Genomic DNA, 23,092 nt, shown 5'->3' with positions numbered 1-23,092 from the left:
GTTCCTCCAGCCTGCCAGAACTATCGCCAGATGTCTACGCCTCCCAAAACCAGCTGGAAGCCCTACTGTCCTGGGTCAGGCACCCGGCTCGGGCACGTGGTCTTTGACGCCCACCAGAGACAGTTCAGAACAGGCAGGGACAAGTGCGAAGCTCTGTCTCCCAGGCGCCTTCACCGAGAGACATCCAACAACTCACCGGAGACCATCAAGGAGTGGGGATATCAGTGTGTGATGAGCAACTTAGAAAAAGAGGGGACAGATATGCACGAGGAATAAAGAGACAAGAGAAGTGATCTGTGGTTATTGAGGACATCCACCCCAGCCCCATCCCACAGGGCTTGATGAGGACCTAAACTATCCCTGCTTTCCCTCCATCGCTTTCTAGCTGAATCCGTTATCGCCAAGGCCCTAGAGCTGCATTGTCAATTACAGTAGCCACTAGCCAAATGCCTATTAGAATGTAAATTAGTTAAAATTAAGGAAAATTAATTCTGTTAAAAATTAAGTTATAAAGTATAAATTCTCTTCCTCAGGGAACGGAATTTCCCTGGCATCCAATTCTGTTCCCTGGCGGTCCAGGTGTTGGGACTTGGCACTTTCACTGCTGTGGCTGGGGTTCAATCCCTGGTCAGGGAACTCAGACCCCACAAGCTTCATGGTTTGGCCAAAAAAAAAAAAAAAAAATTCTGTTCCTCAGTGCCATGACCTTCTAAGGGCTCAGTAGGCACATGGAGCTAGCGGCTACTGCACTGGACGGCACAGATTTAGAACATTTGCATCATCATGGAAAATGCTATTGGAGAGCAGTGCTTTAGAGTTTAGAGCAATTTTCCTTTCCCTGTCACCCACCCCCAGCATCTTAAAGCTCCCCCAGAGCCCAGAGAACTTAGCTCTTTTTAGGGTGGCTCAGAAGCCATCCTCTGGGGAGGAGGTAAGATGTGGGGATGGACAGCCAATGCCTGATTTCCCCAGACTGTGAGAAAGAGCCCAGGCTTCAGTTTTCCTCATCTGGTCTCTTGGGTCACGACCAGATGTACGGAAACTTGCCTCCCCCGTTCTGGGCTGTGTTTGGGGCTCTTGGTTACTGAGGGAGAAGACCTCTCTTTGTCAGTGACTAGGAAACCTTGTGTTTTAGGCTCTGGATTCTGAGGGTCCCCTCCTTCATAGGCCTCTAAATTTTTCGAGGTGTCTCCACTTAATTTTCTTGCCCATGGACTTAGGCCTAGTTCACTGTGGAGACAGACCCCTGGGAAAAAGGCATGTAAGAATTTCTGGTCCAGTGTGCATTGGTCTAATCTGTGAGCGTGTCTCTGGTGTCCTATCTTTCTGTCCTATTATTCTGGCTCCTAGTTTCATCCTGGACTTAAGCTGTGTCCATGATAGCACTGGTCGCTGAAAGCCATTTCCTTCCACTGATAATTTTTCATGGCCCTGCCCTAGCCCAGCTGGAGTTTCCTCTGGACTTGATTTTCAGTCCTGATAACTCTTCTGTATACACAGATAAGCTGCGAGATTCCAAAGTGTTTTCCCTGCCACCACTTGTGTGTCTGAGGTGGGCAACACTAACATGTCCCTTCGCTGAGTGAGATGTCCATCCCTGGGTCACTACATGCACATTATCAGTGTGTTCTTGACTAACGTTACCACCACCGATTCCAAGGAGATACGTCCCAGCTGGATAGCCCATTTCCAACACCTCTCTGGCTCAGCTCTGACCTTGGACAAGTCATGTGCAACCTTTCTAGGCTTGCAGGCCCATCTCTATAATGAAGTTATAATTGCATGCAAGAACCCTTCTAGATTTAAATGACCAGGGCTCCTCTACTCCCAAGTGAGATGTAGAGTCCCCTATTTCTCCGCATGCGTTAGTGTATGGCCCTCATCATGGTTTGCAATTCAGATTCATCCCATTAGGCCTCTGTTCTGACCGCAAGGGGTGTTTGTGCGGTTCACCTGGCGTTGCAAAGACACAGAATAGCGCATCTCCATAGAAACTACAACTTCCATCAGGCACTACTTCAACGGAACAGGAAAGGATGTGGGGGCGTGGCCCCAACGCCCTGGTAGCTTTGAAGACAAACTACAACTCCCAGGATTGCCGCGAGATCTCTGCAGAGCGAAAGGAGTGACTGAACTCTGACTGGAGGCCGGGCTGGTCCGGCACCACCCCGACAGTCTCCAGAAAGGGGCGTGGTTATAATTTCAGGGCGTGGCCTTACAGGCAGCAGGAAGAAGTTACCTGTGGAATCTTCCTATCCATTCTCTTCCCAGCCTTTGTAGCTAACCCTATGAGGGAAAACGCAAACCACTAGCCTCTTCTGAAAAAGAGGTAAGGGGAACGTAGACAAGGGGCAGAAAAGGAGGCTACTGCATTCCTTAGGAGGGGCCAAACAGCTACTTTCTACCTGCTGAGTCACGTGAACCGTTCCATGGGGGCAGGGACCAGCATATGAGAAAAGGGCAAGGATGGAGGAGGTATTTATTTGTTCTCTTTCAAGACTAAATTTAGGGCCCTTCGTCTGCAGACCCATTGGCGGACCGTGTCTAGCCCCCAACGACAGAGCCATATGGCTTCCGCGGTCTGGGGGAGTGCTCCCTGGTGGGGCCCACCGCCCCCAGCCCCAGCCCGGCCGCTCACGGACATCGACTTCTGCTCTGGGGCGCAGCTGCAAGAACTAACCCAGCTGATCCAGGAGCTGGGTGTGCAGGCGAGCTGGAGTGAAGGTCCCAAGCCAGGACCAGATCTCCTCCAGGCCAAGGACTTTGTTTTCTCTTTGCTTGCTAAGTAACCCTCCCAGCCTTCGGGAACTTGCAGCTCTCAGCTCCGCCTCACCCCGCCCCGGCTCTGGATCACGACTTTACGATCCCTTCTCTTTCCTTAGGTCTCGTTCACCGCCGGGACCCTCGCTTTCCTCCTCAGGCAGAGCTCCTGCTGCTTCGTTGCGGGATTCGCGAGGGTTCCCTGGATCTGGGGCCTGTGCCTCTAGGTCCCTACGCTCGGGGACCTCACTACGACGCCGGCTTCACACTCCTGGTGCCCGTGCTTTCGCTAGATGACACTGGGCAGGAGCTGCAACCGGACGTGGGATCCTGTTACACATGGCTCTTCCTCCCAGAGCAGGTACACGGAACCTCGGTCCGGCAGGCAGGGCAGGATTGCCTAGGATCCCCAGTCCCAGGAGGAGGTGATTCGATCCACCCACCTCGAAGCAAAGAAACTCCCAAGGATCCGCAAATCTCCGTGGACCAGCTACACGTCACTGAGCCTGAGACACACGAGTCTTTGGAAAACTCACCTAGTAATGTTTCAGTGCCAGAGTTGCCTCCACAATACGTAACCGATGTTGACTTTCCCTCACCACTGAAAAAAACGAATGGTGACGTCACCAAAGCAACCGACGTTAGCCCAGTGCCACAGCCCTTGGAGGCTCCGGAGGCATGGCCCACATTGTGCCCCGCCCAGGTGGCTGCCTGGTTCTTTGTTTCGCTGGCTGCTGTCGTTGAGTCCCCGTTTCCGGTTCCGGGTGCCCCGCGCTTGGTCCACGCAGCCCGCCACGCGGGGCTCACCACCATCCTCCTGGCTGCACCCGGGTCCCCGCGCCGCCTCCTGATTTTCGACTTGATCCCCGTGGTGTCCGTGGCCGGATGTCCCCAGAGGGCTCGGAGGCACTCGTGGGCCGGCCCGCTGGCCTCAGAGTCGTCTTCCTTCTACCTGGTGCCCGGCGGCGGCGGCGGCGTCACAGAGCAGACGGACGCCTCCGGCTGGCAGCTCTGCTTCGCCCGCCAAGAGCTGGCGCTCAAGATGCGCATACCCATTCCCTTGCTGCAAGCGCACGCGACGGCCCAGGCGCTACCGCGCCCTCTGGTGGCCAGGACGAGGGTCGCGGCGCACTACCTCCTGTGGACGTTGCTCTACTGGGCGTGCGAGCGGCTGCCCGCGCCCTGTCTGGCGCGAGCCGAGAATGCGGGCGCCTGCTGCCTCGGGCTGCTGGATGAGCTGGGCCGGGTGCTCAAGGCCGGGACGATGCCCCACTATTTTCTGAGTGGCCAAAAGCTCCGTGCGGGAGACGGCGCCGCTTCGCTGCTCGGGGCGTTGGCCCTGCTTCGCAGGGACCCTGCCTGCGCCCTGCACCCCTCTGTGGAAGAGGCCAAGGCTGCAGGCAAGGGGGGTGGCTTAGCCGGCGTGGGAGGCGGAGCCCATTAAAGACGCTGTTCCTACTAACCTGGAATGTGCTTCTGTTGGCCAGCGGGATGTGGAGGGGACTGCTCTCCCCTCACCTGGGAGACAGGCTGAGCACTTTGAGCCCGCAGAGCCCGTTCTAGAAGGCCTCCTCGCCGGTTCCTCCGCTTCCTCCCACCCTCCTCCCGCCCCATCCCTGGCACAGGTCGTTCCATTCTGGCCTCTCCACTTTCCAAATCTGTGGCCAGCACCCCGCCCACTCCGGTGCAGCCTCTGGCATCCATCTCCCTCCAGTTCTTATGGTCTTTTCTCTTAGGAGTCAATCGGGATGGGGGTAATATATTTGCTGAAAAAACGTGTAAAGGAGAAAGGTATGGAGACCAGGGACTGACCAATTTGTCTCACACAAAAGCAGAGACATTAAGGAGGCCGGATTTCACCCCAGGCTAGACCTCACCACCACCGCTATCTCTTCAGTTATTCCCGCCACCTTCCTCATCCAGTTCTGCCCTCCATCCCGGGCAGTAGGGTCCCTTTCTCCGTTCTCGGGGCATCTGCCATTCCATCTATCTAAGCCCAACCTCTCCCCCCATCCAGAGTTCCATTCAGTGGAGTCGCCTCCTTGTCCCTCCTGCTCTGAACCCCGAGACATGCGAGATATGCGGCCTTGCCTCGGCTCCGCCTGTCTCTAAGACCGTTGCCACTCCCTGCCTCCAAGGATCCCCGGGGTTCCGCCTGCCCAGCTTCACCTCCCCCTCTTTCCCGGCATCTCCACCCCCTGCCCCGCCACCAGACCCGCTCTCGGAGGAGGGGAAATCCGCTGTCGCCGCCGCCGCCGCCTCAGCTTCCCACAGCCGCTACCGCTGCCGCCGTTGCCGCCGCTCGGTTTGGTCCAGCCGCCAGGCCCAGTGCTCACTTCGCCAGACCAGGGCACTCTGCGGAAACACCCTCACTCCTTCCTGGGGTCCGGGACGCCTAGCCGGGCGTGGGGGGAAGCTCCGCTTGCTGAGTACAGGGAGAGAGGATCCTGGAAACCGAGCCAGCACCAGCCGTCACAGGATCGACAAGACAGGAGAGGTTGAGGGGCGTCGGGGAAGGAAGAGGGGGCGCTATAGGCAGTCCCGGGGAGGACAAGGAAGCCCTGTCACAGAAAGCTCTGATGCGCTCTGACTTATAGCGGGTCTGTTCACATTTGGGGACCTGTGACAACGTGGGTGCACTTCTCTCTCGGGGGTGCTGGCTGGATTGGAGGGCGTGGAATCTAAACAGCACCAGCTGTCCCCGAGGAAATTAGGGGCTGCCAGAAAAAAAAAGCCAAAAACCTGTGCTCCTTATTCCGAGGTGACACAGGGCCCTCCAGACAACCACCTGTTGTAACCACTAGGAAGGGCGGATTTGGAGGTGACTTCAAAAGGAGTGGATGGTAACAAGGTGAGGAAAGGGGCTCAGCAGCTGGAATGCTGTGCCACTAGAAATGGGGGTGACTTGGTAAAAAGCGGTATCGTCCAGAGACAGGGTCTGGGAACCTCTTCTCGCTGATTGGCGACAGTCTGGATATTCCAAGGCATAGTTTTTGGGGGATTTCAGTGAAAAAAAGTGGGGGATTCTTCACTTAGTGGGTGGCAAAGGAAAAGACACCAAGGTTGGGTTCTTCCTAGACACTGGCAGCACCCCAGCAGGGGTGGGGTGAGCTAATATCCCCAAAGCTAAGGACCCACACCCTTAAAATTACAAGAGTGGCTTTGGCAGGAGTGCAGGGCCCGGAAATAGGGTGGAAAGGTGCCTGGGGATATTGGAACCACATCGTGGAAAATTTGAGGGTCTTGGCTTTGGGATAGTGTTAGTGGGGGACAGGGACACTGGAGATCAGAGAAGGGGGAGTTTTCTGCGGGGGGCAAAGGTCGAGGGTGGGGTCAACTGACAGGTACATAGGCTGCTGGGTCTGGCGAAGCTAGCAAGAGGCCCAAGGGTGGGAGCTGGTGCCTGGGGTGGGGGTCGTCTAGGGCTTATCCTCAGGTCCCGTGGGTGAGGCGGCGAGTCGGACCGGAGAGTCAAGAGCATGTCCTGGTGAGCTAGCGGGCTTCTCTGGGGGGGCCCAGCGTGCTCCGGGAGCCTGCCGGTTTTGGGGTGTCTCCTCCCGGGGTGCCATGGCGGCACTGGTCAGCAGCCTGATCCGGCAGAAACGGGAGGTCCACGGGCCCGGGGGCAGCCGGCCCGTGTCGGCACAGCTGCGGGTGTGTCCCCACGGCACCAAGTCCCTTTGCCAGAAGCAGCTCCTCATCCTGCTGTCCAAGATGCGACTGTGCACCCCCCCATCACACAAACATTGAGCTCCCCTTAGTGAAGGCCCACATTGACCTGTCCTATCTTCTTCTGTGGGCAGGGGTCCTGAAAAACAGGGGCAGATGTCACCAGGTCCACCGTCGTGGCAGGTCAGGCAGTTTTTGTGTGGGTCCCTGATGGGCCCAACTTCTTTCCGGCTGCCTGGCAGAAGGCTGGGGTTATTCTAGGGTCCATGAAGGTGGATCCACATAGAAGGTACCGGAAGTATCTGAGGCTGAAATTACATATTCCCTAATGATAGCAGGCTGCCCCGACCCCCAACCCTTCCTGACTCTGGGTCTCAGTCTTCTCCATAAGATGAGCAAAAATGCTTGCATTTTTATGCCACATACTTATCACAGCTTGTAATCAATCACAAGCTTAGTGTCTGTCTTCCCCTCTAGAATGGAAGTTCCACGAGGACAGGCTATGTCGGTCTTGCTCACCGTTGTGAGCAGTGGCTGTGGTATCAGAAATTTTCACCATATTGTGAAAGGGAGGGAGAGGGAAGAGAGGGAGGGAGGGAGGAGGGGAAACTGAGTGGGCAGAGGGAGATTGGATTCCTATTATCTAAGGGCTCTGGGTTATGGGGGCAGGGCTAGAGAGAAGAACCGGAACACTGTGCCCAGTCTCCAGAGGAAGCTGGGAGAGTGGACTGAAATCGCTGACCCACATCACCGGAGCAGTGGGTCCTCAGCTCAGAAAAGCAAACTTGTGTCTGTCCCCTGGACTTACTCTTTACAAGCCCCGTGCCCCTTCCTTGTGGGGAGGTGGGCAGAGGTAGGAGACCTCCCTGCTTTCGTCCTCCTCCTCCTGGACCCCCACCCCCACCCCAGGCCAGTCTCAGGAGGTGGTTTCTTTCCCCCTTTCTCCCACACAGAGGCTGGCTCGCCTCTCAGTGGGATGGTGAATAAGCCCTTGGGTGACGCTAATTGCCATCAGACATTAGGGGCCTAATGAGAATCATCTTCCTTGACAACTCCAGCACCTTCCATCCCCAGGGCCGCCAACAGCCCGGCCAGCCCTCCCCACACTGCACCTCCGAGCTCCAGACAGACGTGGGCTATGGGGAGGGACGAGAGCCGCTCTCCGCAGGCCCCCGTGCCAAGCTGAGGCGGCAACAGCCAGCAGCCCAGGAGGAGGGAGGCTTCCGGGAAGGCTCCAAGCCCATTTTCCAAAAAGAAAATGTCACTTTTCTAGATGAAAAGGAAACTCACAGTGTCGAGAGTTCTAGGACTGAGACAGGCAGATGAGGGACAGAGACGAAGCGCCCCAGCTGGCCTTGCTCTGACCTACCTCTTCCCACACTCTGTCTGGTTGAGTGAAGAGATATGGGAGGGGGGCGGTGACCCTGAAGATCCACACACACACCCCCGGCATACGACCTATGTCCATAGGATTGAAGACCCTCTTCCTCCAGAGTACAGTGGGATTGAGAGCCGGTCCTTGGGGGTTGGGGCGTGATACCCAACGATGCTATAAAATCATTTCTATTGATCCAATGCCTGGCTGACAGTTGACGGTTGACTCGTCTGGTCTGATCTGGGTTGCGCTCGAATGGAACGGGCCTGACGGTGGGAAAGAACGCCACCCCCCCACCCCTGCCCCTCGGCAGGTGCCTGGGTGAGTGTGCAAGAGGACAGTTCCCCACCCCCATCCCCATGTCCCTTTAAAGGCTGGCAAAACAACTTGTAGGAAGGCATGTCCCCTCCTCTTCGTGTCCCTCCACCCCAAGCAGCGGACAGGTTTTGCAGGAGCTGCGTCCCGGACCCATCCCCAAACGGAGCTGAGCCGGCGAGCTCTGGCGCGGCCCGAGAGGGGCTGGGCGCGACAGCTCGGCTGATTCCCACCCAGGGCTCCGAAGAGCCCCATGCAGACTCTGGCGGTGGGGATAGGGTACCCTCTATGCGCGCCTCTCTCCGAGAGGCCGTAAAACACCTCTGGCGCCCGGCGAGGAGACAGCGTCCTTTGAAAAGGGACAACAGTGGCTGCGGTGGCGTCTTCCCGGGGGGGAAATGTGGCCGCCGCAGCCGGCCAGCCCCACTGGGGCCCCAGCGCTAGCCTGCTCTGGGGAGGAAAAATAAAACATCAAACAGGGGTTAACGGAATCGTGAGGTCGGCCCTTGCCCAAGTCTCATTAAGGAGACGCGCGCGCTCCCAGGCTGGGAATGCGGAATGGACACGTGGACAGGGGAGGAGAAGCTGGGGCGCGAGGCAGGGGTTGGGGGGCGTCTCCGTGGCGCGCGAGTCGTGGGCCGCGCGCTCCGGGGCCACGTGACCACGGGGAATCGGGGAGGGGAGGGGAAGGGAGCGAGCGCGCCAGGCTCCGCGCCCGCTACTGCCGGGGTGGGCGCTGAATCCCGGACGAGGAAGGAGGGCGGGCGAGCGCGAGTGTGTGTGTTTCTCTCGAGTCATTTACTGCGGAGCAGCCGGCGTGATCGCCGAGGAGGCGGAGGTGGCGGCGGCGGCGGCTTCGTGCAATCCCTGGCCGCAGGCTGCGCGGGCGCCCGGTGCCCCGGCCCCTCGTGTGGCGTCGGGGTCTCGCCGCCCGCAGCCCAGTAGGCGGGGTGCTCCGCTCACCCAAACTCACTGAGAGAGTGAGAGAGAGAGAGAGAGAGAGAGAGAGAGAGAGAGACAGCGAGAGAGAGAGAGAGAGAGAGAGAGAGACAGCGAGAGAGAGAGAGAGAGAGAGAGAGAGACAGCGAGAGAGAGAGAGAGAGAGAGAGAGAGAGAGAGAGGGAGAGAGAGAGAGAGAGAGAGAGAGAGACAGCGAGAGAGAGACAGCGAGAGAGAGAGAGAGAGAGAGAGAGACAGCGAGAGAGAGAGAGAGGGAGAGAGAGAGAGAGAGAGACAGCGAGAGAGAGAGAGAGAGAGAGAGAGACAGCGAGAGAGAGAGAGAGAGAGAGAGAGAGCGAGAGAGAGAGAGAGAGAGAGAGAGACAGCGAGAGAGAGAGAGAGAGAGAGAGAGGGAGAGAGAGAGAGAGAGAGAGAGACAGCGAGAGAGAGAGAGAGAGAGAGAGAGACAGAGAGAGAGCGAGAGAGAGAGAGAGAGAGAGAGAGAGAGAGAGACAGCGAGAGAGAGAGAGAGAGAGAGAGAGAGAGACAGCGAGAGAGAGAGAGAGAGAGAGAGAGAGACAGCGAGAGAGAGAGAGAGAGAGAGAGAGACGAGCGAGAGAGAGAGAGAGAGAGAGACAGCGAGAGAGAGAGAGAGAGAGAGAGAGGGAGAGAGAGAGAGAGAGAGAGAGAGACAGCGAGAGAGAGAGAGAGAGAGAGAGACAGCGAGAGAGAGAGAGAGAGAGAGAGAGAGAGAGAGAGAGCGCAGATGCCAGGCTGCACCGAGATATCGGGCATCCGGGGGCAGGGCGGGGGCGGCGGCGGGGAGGAGGAGACATCGGAGACTCTGAACCCCGGAAAAGTTCAAGGTTTGTGCAGGTTCCCCCGGGGAATGGCCCTCTGCTGAGACAGAGCCACACAGCATGTGGGACCTTAGTTCCCCGACCAGACATCGAACCCGCAGCCCCTGCAGTGAAAGCACAGAGTCTTAACCACTGGACTGCCAGGGAAGTTCCTCAGAATACAGAATTCTTATCTACTGCTTATGTGTGGTTATTCAAGCAGGGCCGTCGCTATTAACAAACATATTCCTGGGACTTCCCTGCTGGCGTACTGAAAAACAATCCGCCTGCCAACGCAGGGGACACAGGTTCAATCCCTGGTCCAGGAAGATCCCACATGCTGAGGAGCCACTACTGAGCCCGTGCTCTACAGCCTGCAAGCCACAACTACTGAGTCTGCATGCCGCAGACTGAAGCCCGTGCGCCTAGAGCCCATGCTCCACGACAAAGAGAAGCCACCGCAAGGAGAAACCTGTGCATTACAACGAAGAGTAGCCCCCGCTCACCACAACTAGAGAAAGCCCACACACAGCAATGAAGACCCAACGCAGCCAAAATAAAAAAATAAATAAAAATTTAAAAATAAACATATCCTAAAAGAGAGTCCCAGAAGCCAGTAGTTGAGTTCTGGTTATAGAAAGACAAAAGATACTGTCGAGCAGAATCTTGATTATCCAGACAAAAAGGATAAAGAGGGTTCTTACTAAGGCCAACCTAGTGAAAAAGGAACATCTAGTATATAAGATACCCTATTTCTCAGATGAGATTAAAAGAAACATTTATAGTCCTGATGTGACATGAAAAATATATCAAATTTGAAGCAGCAATCAGAAAAAAACAATTTTTTCTTTGGTGGTAAAATATTTTCATCTTTCATAACCAAGATCTTTCATAACCATTACCTACATACTGCTAATGGAATATTTCAGATTCTGTCCTGTCTACGGGGGTTATTTTCAGCATTGGATCTATCTGTGACCTGGGAATCTCTTATAGTTCTCCTAAGATCCACCACCTCAAGGACTCAACGTCTATTCAAGCAGCATGTGGTTCCATAAAAGCAATCAGAGTGCACTGTCCTCAACGGTGGATCCCGGAAGAGCAAAGGAGGCTTTAATACTGAGGTTGTTTGGCTTGCACAACAGTCAAGAAAAGTCAGTGAATGCCAAGCTGGTTTGCTTCCTTTGATGGAAGCTGCTGAAAAGGTCTTCCGTTTGGAAGCATTTACCAGTTTTTCTGGTACAATAGCTACAGCTGTGGGCTTTCTGAGTGTGAACAGACATATGGAAGACATGAAATATTAGGGACAGGCACCATCTGCAACTGATTGTCTCACAGGCTGGGACTGCAATATAGGAGTAGCAAGGGACACACTTTTCTCAGGGCCATACACTGGCAAAAAAACCCAAAAAACAAAAAACTTTTGGGGACTTCCCTGATGGTCCAGTGGTTAAGAATCCGCCTTCCAATGCAGGGGACGCGGGTTTGATCTGTGGTCAGGGAACTAAGATCCCACATGCTATGGGGCAACTAAGCCCGCACTCTAGCGCCCGGGTGCCGCAACTAAGACCCAATGCAGCCAAAGAAAACAAACAAAAAAACCCTTTTGGCTGACAAAGATCTTAAAGATATGAATAAATGGGATTGTAAGACTGTGTCCTTTGCAGCTAGCATCCTCAGCACTTCCTGCCCTAATCATTCAAAGGTTAAATGAACACAGTTGATGAATACTGCCTTGTTTTAGAAGAGACATCTAAAGAAAAAACCAAGACATTATGGCTTTTCCCTAATTAATATCCATCCTCTTATTAAACAACACTTATGTGGGGTATAAAGGGGATACAAAGATAGATAATAAAAACCATATACACTAAAGGACCAATTCTTTATCCATAGGTTAACCTCTAACCATAAAGTAGTATAGAAGGAAAGAAGAATTTTTATGAAGGGGACATCAGGCTTTCAGGTAAAGACAGTAGACTTAAAATCACATTTAAATTTTCTTTCTCTTGGAAGAAATTCTGCCATAATTAAAGGGAAAAAATTTAAAGGTATAAATTCATAGAGATGGGGAAGAGAAAATACAACTGCAACAAAATCTCAGTAACTGTGAAACAAATGGTGTTAGCAAAAATACCACAGAATTCTCAAAGGCTTAGGACTGGTAGTGCCTCTGGAACTGTATGGAGGAGAAATGGGGGGAGGGGATGTTAAAAGAAAGAGGATCAAGAAACTGTTACAGCCCTAGATCCCCCCACCATTCTAAGCTACCTCAGCCCCTCAATAAAACTGAAAGATTGATTCTTTCAGAGAAAATAAGATAGATGGCACTTTGGGACTTCCCTGGTGGCGCAGTGGTTAAGAATCCACCTGCCAACACAGGGGACACAGGTTTGAGCCCTGGTCTGGGAAGATCCCACATGCCACGGAGCAACTAAGCCCGTGCGCCACAACTACTGTTGCCCACGTGCCACAACTACTACAGCGCCTAGAGCCTGTGCTCCACAAGAGAAGCCACCGCAATGAGAAGCCAGTGCACCCAAACAAAGAGTAGCCCCCGCTCGCCACAACTAGAGAAAGCCTCTGCGCAGCAATGAAGACCCAATGCAGCCAAAAATAAATAAATATATAAAAAATAAAATAGTAAGATAGATGGCACTTTGAAGGGGATGCCAAGCATGGCTGAGGGGTGGTGAAGGAAGTGAATTTATGCATATACTGAATGCTGAGACTCTCCAGCCCTCTTTCCCAATTTAGCTCCCAGGAGGCTGCTAGAAACTCTTTATATTCTAAACAGGAGAGGCAAGGATAATTTTTTGAAAAATTAAGCCAGCCCCTAAAGAAAGACATGAAAGTACTGACACAGAGGATTCCAGCTACCCTCGGTGATGGGTAACTGGAGCTCCTAACCTGGCCCTCATGGTTTAGAGGGCCATACTCTGATGTTCCTCTGGCCTCCTCGGAACCCCTGTATAGAAGAATCCACACGGCCAAAGAGACATGCCCAGGTAGAACACACAGAATTTCCTGGCTTAAAAGCCCTAACACTGTTTCCAGGGCCTTCTTGAAATACTTCTACTGGTCACTTTTCCTGAGGGTCAGTAAGCATATTCTTAGGCCCAAGGGATGTCCAAAGGGTAGAAGTTGAATAAAGGAAGAGTAGGCTGTGAAACAGGGTTTTTCAGTTGCACTCCTGAGTGAACAGATGGGGAATTTTAGCAAAGAACCAAATGGAAGTCCTAGAACTGAAAAGTACAGTATCTGTTGCTGTTTTTATTTTTTATTTTTGGCCGTGCCGTGAGGCCTGTGGGATCTTAGTTCCCAGACCAGGGCCTGAACCTGTGCCCCCTGCAGTGGAAGTGCAGAGTTTTAACCACTGGACTGCCAGGGAAGTCCCGAAAAGTACAATATCTGAAATGAAAGTTATACTGAATGGATGTAACAGAACACTGTAGCCTATAAAAGGAGCGTCTGTATACTTGAAGACAGATCAACAGGAATCACCTCATCTGAAGAACACAAAGGAAGAAAACAATACCTAAAAACCACCCTTAGTGATCTGAGGGACAATATCGAGTGGTTACACATATGTGTAAGTGGAGGTCTGAAAGGAGGGAACAGGGATGCTGAGGCAGAAAAAAATTTAAAGAAATAATGGAAAAAAATTTCCCAAATTTGGCAGAAACTATCAATTTACAGATCCAAGCTCAGTGAACCCGAAGCCAGATAAATACAATGAAAACACCTAGGTACTTAACAGTCAAGCAGCTGAAAGCCAGATGAATACAATGAAAACACCTAGGTCCATAACAGTCAAGCTGCAGAAAACCAAACATAAAAGAAAAAGAGAGGGTGCCCATAGATCAGCACTGTCCAACAGAACTTTCTGTAATGATGGAAATGTTCTACTTCTGCACTGCCCAATCTAGTAACCACCAGCCATGTGAACATCTGAAATGTGGCTGACGCAACTGAGGAAGTGAATTTTTAATTTTATGTTATTTTAATTAATTTCAATTTATATAGCCATAAGTGGCTAGTGGCTATCATACTGAACAGTGTAGCTAAGAAGCCTTATGAGATATCAACCCATCATAATATGTGCACTTTACTGATTCAAACAAACAGTAATAAAAAAAACAAAAAGTTTAAGATACGGAGATAATTAAAAACTTGAGAACTGACTGGATATTTGATGTTAACAAATTCTTGTTAATTTTTTAATGTGCACATACTTATTGTGGTTATGTTTTTAATAAGACACCATCTGTTTTAAACATATATATTGAAATATTTACAGATGAAATGATATAAATGCCTAACATTCACGTCAAAACAATACGCTGTGGACAGGGGTATAGATGAAACAATATTAACTATGGGTTGATAATTATTGAAGCTAGATGATGGGCACACAGGGACTCATTACACTATTTTGTTTACTTTTGTAGAGTTAAAAATTTTTCATAAAATGTTTTTAGAATGTAGAGCAAAAGGAGAAAGAGATGGAAAATAGGACAAAAAAAAAAAAAAAAAAGAAAGGGAGACCGGTCCAGGAGGGTCAACATTCAAATAGCAAAACTTCCAATAAGAGAGACAGAGAAAATGGAGGGAGATGTATAAAAAAGAAAAACTCCCAGAACTGAAGGATACAAGTTTCTACATTGAAAGAGCCCAAAAAGTACCTAGTAAAATGGATGAAAAGAGACACACACACACCAAGGTACATCACTGTGAAACTTCAGAACATGGAGGATAAAGAAAGGATCGTACAAGATTTCACTGAGAAAGAACACGGCACAGAAAAGGATCAACGATCAGAATGGCTTCAGACTAGGAAGCAAATTTTTTCCTAACCGAGAATGATATACAGAAACCATCAGACAAGTGTGAAGATAAAAAAGACATTTTAAAACATGTGAAGTCTCAAAAACTTTATTCTCTACATACTTATTCTTAGGAAGCTACTAGAGGACGTTTTTCATCAAAATGAAGGAGTAAACCAAGGAAAGAAAAATACAATAGGAGACCCAACATACCAGACAGGCGAAGGGAATGAATCCCCAGGGCTATTATGAAGGGAGATCCCAGGATGACAGTTCCAGGTGTTGAAGGAAGTCTGTTCAGACTGACACAGTCAAAAGACTCCAAAAGGAGACTATAAGAAAGTGAAACTGATTAAGACTATCTTGAAGAGTCTGATCTCACTGCAATTTGGGAATGAATTACAGTTACACAAAAAATTAAACAAACAGGAGCGGCCAAGCAGTGCCAGGCCAGGTGGGTACGTCTGTCTGTCTTGCCATGCCCGCACCGGAGACCAGCCCTGGAGGCGGCCCGGGCCCATTCTGTGGCCGGCACCATGAAGCAGGAGTTGGCAGCCCAGAACACCCCACCCCCCAAGGACGACGGCGGCCCCCAAGCGCTGTGGATTTCCGGGTACGGCTCCCTGGTGTGGAGGCCTGACTTTGCCTACAGCAACAGTCGTGTGGTCTTCGTGCACCACTACAGCAGCCGCCTCTGACAGGGAGACACCTTCCATCAGGGCAGCGACAAGATGCCTGGTCGTGTGGTGACCCTCCCTGAAGATCATGAGGGCTGCACTTGGGGTGTGGCGTACCAGGTGCAAGGTGAGCAGGTCAATGAGGCCCTGAAGTACTTGAACGTGTGGGAGGCAGTGCTTGGTAGCTATGAAACCGAGGAGGTCACCTTCTGCCCTCAAGATGCCCCTGACCAACCACTCAAGGCACTGGCCTACGTGGCCACCCCGCAGAACCCTGGTTACCTGGGCCCTGCGCCTGAGGAGGCCATTGCTACGCAGATCCTGGCCTGCTGAGGCTTCTCTGGCCACAGCCTTGAGTACTTGCTGCGCCTGGCAGACTTCAGGCAGCTCTTTGGGCCCCAGGCACAGGACGAACACCTGGCAGCCATCATGGATGCTGTAGGCACCATGCTGCCCTGCTTCTGCCCCACTGAGCAGGCTTTGGCACTGGTCTGAGAGGCTGAGCCCCTACGTGGACACAGGGGCCAGGTCCCTACTCCAGTGCACACAGACAGACTTGATATAGCTGGAGCCCACTGAGAACACTTGGTGGGCCGACTGGGGCCTCTCTCAAGCCCCTGCCTGTCTGCCAGCCCCCAGATCTCCTACCTGACACTGACTTACTACTTGAAACTCTATTTATTGCACCATGTTGGTGTGGTGGGCAGGGTGGGGGGCCTGCCCTAGATATAGGGGCCCTGCTGAGCAGTGCCCCACCCCAGGCGCCTGTTGCCTGATCAGATTCCCCCCAGTGCTGCTGCTATCCCCATATTACCCAGGCCTCCACCTCCCCAGGGAGCCTCCAAGAGCCTTGACCCCTCTGCCCATGACTCCAGACCAACCATTCCCTAGCCCCAGAGACAACACCCGTCAAAGGTCCCAGCCTGCTGTTGAGGGTAGGAGAGAGTGAGGAGAGGGGACCCTACAAGAACTGAGGCCCCTGCTAGCCGTGCTCATCCCCCAGGTCCCCAGGGTAGAGCTGGATCTGGAGGCCAGACACAGCTGCTGAGGCTGGGCCTAGGCCTCTTACCCATTTGGCTTTGTTTCCCTGTCCTTCTGTCTGTCTGTCTGGGCTACTCCTGTCTGTTTGTTGGTCTATTCCTGGGAAGCTCATCACTATAGGTCCTGGCACCTTCCCAGTCTGTCCCATACTATAATCCATAAGCTGATCTCATTAAAAAAAAAAATTAAACAAAAAGACAGGTATTAATGTGTAAATATCTAATTACTTATAAAAATTTTAGGGGAGGAAAAAAAATCACACTATATAGCTCAGCTATGAGGAGTATATATAATCATAATAACATAAACAATGAACACTGATGAAAGCAAATTCTAAGACAGCTCTATCAGGAAAACAGGAGGATTGGAAATATGTATGTAGATGATGGCCATACGTGGTGAGAGAAGGCTGGGGACTGGGTTTTTCTTAGCTAACTACAGAACTAGTTGACTCTAAATTGTAGTTTTACAATCCCGATAAAATTAAAATTTGAAAGAATGGTGCTATCCATGTTCTCACAAGAGTTTACAGCCTGGTGAAAAAGGAGGCCAAGCAGCTGTGAGAACACTACAGCATCTATACAAAGATTGGGTTGAACACGTGTTATATCATTGTTCTACTGTCTTTTTGCAGACACTGACTTGAAGAAGCAGTCAGCTGCCAGGTATCAAGTTTGAAGGGGTATATTGGGAAAATGTTTCTAAGCAACTGACACAGAGGAAATGAAAAACAAGGATATCAAAGTCAGAGAAAACTCAGAGAAAATTCATTTAGACATTTGTTAAGGTTTTTGTTTTATTTAAATAGAGGGGATCAATTCGCTTTTCTTTTTAAGGAATATAATTATATGATATAAATAAACTCAAGAGAAGCTCCCAACGGGGGCAAGCTAAGCTTTACTTTGTGTAATATTGATAAGTTGAATTCACAAAGGCTTTTACAACCAACATTATTAGTACAGCTGAAAAAATTTTCTAGATTCAAACTTCTAGTAGGCACCTAAGTTATAACTTATTTTACATTTTAAGAGGGAACAGTGTCTTTCAATAATGTTTCAAAAAGACTATAAGCCAATAAGTAGTTTGACGATGTTTTTAATGAAAAGTTTTTGTACTAAATGTTACATTACAGTTTTGGCGACTAGGTTTGATTTATCTGTCCTACGTTGATATCAAATTAGCCAAAATAGCTAAAACTCACACTGATTTCAAAATTTCATTTCCTAAACCCCCATTTTTTCTTTCCTGATTTTATGGTCTGGAGTACTAGAAAAGTACTAATTTTTCCTGCATGAGCTCTTGCATTTAAACATTATGTTTGCGTAACATTTAAATGCCAAGCAATCTTTACCTGGCTTTATCTGGATCTTTATGGTCTAAGCTTGTTGAAGTTAAGATCTCATTCTTTTTGTTCATACTAGGACAAGAGCAGAATGGAAGTTGAAATCTAAAGTAGCCCACCACTTTAAGCTAGTCATTAGTTTCACCTTGCACTAGCAGACATTAAATAGAGCTGCTCACAGCGGGGAAAGAAACTTCACCTCTTTTCAAGTTTTTGCTTATCTTCTCCATTGGGCAATACCAATTAATGAGAAAATACCCATTATTATGACATCCCTGCAAGAAAAGAATCCATGGGGAAAACATGGAGAATCGATAGTTGACTACAGATGGAAACTGCTTTATTATATTCTGCTTAGATAGAAAATTTTTAAGATTGTTTTTATAATGTCACGTTTGTGAAAATGAAAACTTGCTAGTCCTAATATCATAACAATACTTTTGAAGGAGGGGTTTGGACTAAGATTCAATTTCTTTTATGAGGGTTCCTATTTGGGATGTTCATTTCACTGAATGTGAAATGGAAATGCAAATAGGAAAGTAAACGGACATTTATTTATTTACTGTTTCCTTTTGGTTTTAAGAGTAGGAAATTTGCCCTCATTTCTGTGACCCAAATTCCCTTTCCTAATTCTAAAGTAAAGCATTCTCGCACCCATGCTGACTGTCCTCAAATATTTGGCTTGAGGATCTGCGGGCCAACAGGAGGTTAGATTTCAATGAAAAGAGAGGAGATGTAAATTTGAGTTAGTTAGTTTCTTTTAGGATTCTGTGCTGGAAAAGCCCCTTAACACATTAGTCTCATTATAGCAAGAGAGCCAATTCCTTCTGCACAGAAATCCTTGTTTTGTTCTTCTAGACTGAGCCAAGTTATATTGTGACTCACTCATTGTCACTCTAAATCATTACACCCTTTTCTGAGAAAGAAGCAGTCAACTGCTGAGGCAGCAAGGTAGTTAGTCAACTGGCAAGCAGGCTTGGTGCACTGGCACTTAAACTATTGGAGAATGTTACTTTCAACTCTAAGTAATTTTATTGTTGATGTCTCACCATAAGTACTAGTATCCCACACTGGTATTTCCAGGAGATTGAGCAATGGGATCCTACCCGTCTTGATTGGAAAGTGGAAGGTTGAAATTTTTTGCTCATCATTTAAAACATATTTTATAGTCTCATTCATACTATTCTATCATTTCAAGTTCTCGATAGAAGGGGATAGCAATCCTCTTTGTTGCATCTTCTGACTGTCAGTCACAGTGCACCTTTCCCTCTTGTTTTTTTTTTTTGGTTAAATTGTGAGCTGACTTTCAGTAGAGACTTTCTTCTCAGATGGGAGTCCTGATGGCCTTAAAGTTCAAAACCATTGCATAAAGGCCGTTCTGCATTTGCTTCCGCCAGGTACCCTGGGTTTCACCAGTTCTGGTCCAATTTTACATTAATTTACTGGTTTGGAGAATTCTTCACGTACACAGTATAAATTCGGGCCCTGGATTTCTCACAAGAGGTCGCCCAGAACCCAGGTCAAAGAGAACTCTCTCATCACTTGCCCCTGTGGAAATCTTTTTCTAGTTCCCCTTTCATTGAGGGACTTGCCCTTCCAGGTTCTCAGCTTTGTGCAGGGATCAGTTACAATTCCCCATCTCAGGTCAGCCCAATGTGGTCTCTTCTGTCCTTGTGAGCATTAAAACCCTCAACTTCTTGGGCTTATATCTGTATTTTATCCCTTGAGTGTTGCTACAGCTTCAGCTTACATGCTTACTACTCTGCCTTCATGTTGCTCAAACCCCAGAAGGCTTATATTTCAAAGAGAAATTCAAAGTGGTGAAAACGAAACGATACTCTAAGCTAGGACCTTAAGCATTCTAAAAAGTCAATATTTTCAAGATGGAGAGGCTCTTATAAACTTCATAAAGTTCTGAGCTCCTCTAAGATGCCGCTACAGTTACCACACACTTATCATATTTAAATCCAGAAAACTCAACTACTTATGGCTGTGTATTCAAAGATGACCTCCACACAGCTCTACTGAAATCTATTCTCGTGACATTCAAATTCCCTATGAAAGTCTTAGGAAAAAAAAAAAGTTTGCACATAACACCTTGAAACGTTTGTTTGTTGAGTAAAAAGAAAGTAACTTTGTGTCAAGGCGTGACTTCTGTGTGTATTTTTAATGAAAAATAAAAGTCTTCTCCCCAGATTTATTTCAAACCCTATTCCATGACCAAATCTAATATAAGAAAGAGAGGGGTTGCTTTACAGATAACATTGGCAAGACATAAACCTGTACCCCCTGAGTGAAGTAAAAGTCTAACCTGCAGGTTGTTCAGAGGCTCCATCTTCATGACTGGGCCCAAGGTGTTGAGGCAGGGAGACATCAATGCTCTGGTTTGGCATCAGTGGTGTATGGATGGCCAGAGGAGTACTGGGGATGACACCAAAGCTAGGAGAGAGGATGAAGAAATCCCAGAGGTTAATCAGGAGGCAGGATTTAGTCACGTCTTTAGGTTTCAATGGCTTTTTACTCCATTTGAAGGAAACATAAGGAATAGAAGGCACTAAAGTGCCCAATTCTAATTTGCTGTAACACTAGTTACAACATAACCTCTTTTTTCCATTAAGAAGATTTGAGGAAGGAGAAAACATTCATAAGCACAGAACTGGTTTGCTAATGCTCTGATTCTGAAAGTTTCTTATGTTTCTCATGCCACTAGAGGGACAGGTTTGATAAGCATCTTTTTCTTTTACATCTTCCTTTAGATAATCTTTGGGAGAAAGAACACTTAAGAATACCCACCCTGTAAAGTATAATGATATTATTTCACTTGCTTGATAACCTGCCTGATCAGACCAGAGTGTGATTTACTGGTAACTCTCATTTTCTTTCTCCTTTACTTACTTACACAGGATACAATCATCGGGAAAGAGCCGGCCTAAGTAAAGCAGAGTTGATTGGCTTAAACATTCCAAACAACACCCCAAAGGATAAGTTGTAGACTCAAATCTGGCCACTTTCTTCGCCTAAGGCAGGCAGTGAGTACCCACAAGTTTGACTTCTCAGAGAAGCCTGCCTAATAATAATATAAGAATAGTAAAGAGATGGGAAAAGCCTGAGTCTGAAGTTACAAAAAACCCAAAAATATATGAGGGAAGACAGACATGTCTTACATCTCAGGAACATAAGAATACAATTTTAAAAAGATGGAGCAGAAAGGAAAGGTAGGCCCATAGGTGTAACAAATAAACATCTTAATGATATAAATTTATAATGAATTTATGTTCTAATGAGCCTCAGGAAGGAAGATGGGATTTTAATATTTATAAAATAATTATTGAGTTTATATAGGTAGTATCAATTTCAAGAGTCAAAGACTAGTAGAAGAAACATTTTCCTTTTTGTAGATAAACTACACTTTAGAGTCCCAAATGCAATAAAGAAATGATTTTGAGTAGACACATCACTCATTTGGTATCAACACTTATGGGTCAAAAAACCCTTTTGCCCTTTTGATCTTGCTCTCATTATTTATCTATGTGGAAAACCATAAGGAATCTAAAAAAAGGCTACTAGAACTAATAAGTAAGTTTAATGAAGTTTCAAGATACAAGTTCAATGTACAAAAATCAGTTGTATTTCTATATACTAGCAACAACCAAAAACTAAAATATGCTTCTTACTATAACATCAAAACTATAAAGCACTTAAATGTGACAAAAGATGTGCAAGATCTGTACACGAAAAACTATAAAACACTGCAGAGAGAAGTTAAGGATGACCTACATAAATGGGGAGACATGCTATGCTAATGGATTAGAAGACTCAATATTGTTTGATACCAATTCTTCCTCAAACTGATCTGCACATTCACTGCACTCTCAAGCAAAATTCCAGCAGGCAAAAGACCTAGGATTGCCAAAACAATTTTTGAAAAAGAACATACAGAGTAGGAAGGTTTATACTATCTGACTTCAAGACTTACTACGGAAAAAAAGTTTACTTTGACTCTTACTTTACACATATTACCTCACCAAAAGTACCTCAAAGTGAATTCTAAAAGGTAAAGGTAGGAGCTAAATCTATTAACACTTCTATTAAAAACATTAAAAAAAATTGTAACTGTGGGTCAGGCAAAGATTTGTTAAACAGAACACAAAAAGCAAAAGACATAAAAAGGAAAAAATTGTAAAGTAAACTTTATTTAAGTAAAAAACTTGGGCTTCCCTGGTGGCGCAGTGGTTAAGAATCCTCCTGCCAATGCAGGGGACACAGGTTCAATCCCTGGTCCAGGAAGATCCCACATGCTGCAGAGCAACTAAGCCCGTGAGCCACAACTACTGAGCCTGCACTCTAGAGCCTGAGAGCCACAACTACTGAGCCCACATGCCACAACTACTGAAGCCCACATTCCTAGAGCCCGTGCTCCACAACAAGAGAAGCCACTGCAATGAGAAGCCCGCACACCTCAACGAAGGTAGTAGCCTCTGCTCACGGCAACTAGAGAAATCCGGCACGCAGCAATGAAGACCCCACGTAGCCAAAAAAAGCAAAACAAAACAAAACAGTGTATATGTGCCAATCGCAATCTCCCTTAAAAAAACAAATAAATAAAACAAAAAATAAAAAACTTGTTCTTTGAAAAACACTGTTAAGAAAATAAGGCAAGCCACAGACTGGGAGAAAATATTTGCAAGACGTATCTGACAAAGGACTTGTATCCAGAGTATATAAAGAAATTTATTACTTGATAATAAATCAATTAAAAAGAAAAAAAGAAAAAGGAACGATTTGAGCAGATACTTCACCAAAGAAGATATAAGAATGGTCAATAAGATTATGAAAAGAATGTTCAATATCAGTAGTCATTAGGGAAATTCAAGTTAAAATGGGATATTACTATACATGTGTAAGCATGGCTGGCATTGGTAAGAGTATGGAACAGCTGGAACATTCACAGTTATTACCATATGACCCAGCAATACCACTGCTAGGTATTTATCCAGGAAAAATGAAAACATATATCCACACAAAGACCTGTACGTGAATATTCACAGGCGCTTTAGTCATAAAAGATAAAACTGGAAACAACCCCCAGTTCCACCAACTGGTGAAAGTGTAAACAAATCACGGTATAAGCATCGATGGAGTCCTACTCAGTAAAACAGAACAGACTGCTGAAACATCTCAAAGCGTTATGCTAAGTGAAAGAAACCAAATGCAAAAGACTCCATACTACGTGATTTCATTTACAAAACATTATAGAAAAGGTATGATTATAATGGCAAAGACAGTTTTCTTATTCCATATGGATGAGT

At 48.1% G+C, this 23,092-nt stretch overlaps 2 protein-coding genes and 2 pseudogenes across 2 annotated transcripts in view; 3 read left to right on the top strand and 1 right to left on the bottom strand.

The window, feature by feature from the left end:
- The window catches only part of LOC132414587 (uncharacterized protein SPEM3-like), a 107,204-nt pseudogene that overhangs the window by 2,864 nt on the left and 81,248 nt on the right, over positions 1–23,092 (top strand).
- Positions 1–23,092, bottom strand: part of LOC132414588 (AP-2 complex subunit beta-like) — a 202,221-nt gene that overhangs the window by 124,212 nt on the left and 54,917 nt on the right. The window contains 1 exon segment of the mRNA XM_059997267.2: positions 20,095–20,222. Coding sequence (XP_059853250.1) covers positions 20,095–20,222 — 128 coding nt within the window.
- Positions 2,568–4,213, top strand: LOC132415280 (transmembrane protein 102-like). Its single transcript, XM_059998548.1, has 2 exons — positions 2,568–2,777; positions 2,879–4,213. Exons 1-2 carry the CDS (start codon positions 2,568–2,570, stop codon positions 4,202–4,204), a joined length of 1,536 nt encoding a protein of 511 aa, XP_059854531.1. The 3' UTR covers positions 4,205–4,213.
- On the top strand, positions 15,260–16,508 carry LOC132414593 (glutathione-specific gamma-glutamylcyclotransferase 1-like; annotated as a pseudogene).

Source organism: Delphinus delphis, chromosome 19 (genome assembly GCF_949987515.2).
Source record: "Delphinus delphis chromosome 19, mDelDel1.2, whole genome shotgun sequence".
In the NCBI taxonomy this organism is placed as follows: domain Eukaryota; kingdom Metazoa; phylum Chordata; class Mammalia; order Artiodactyla; family Delphinidae; genus Delphinus; species Delphinus delphis.
This window is presented reverse-complemented; position numbering and strand designations above follow the sequence as displayed.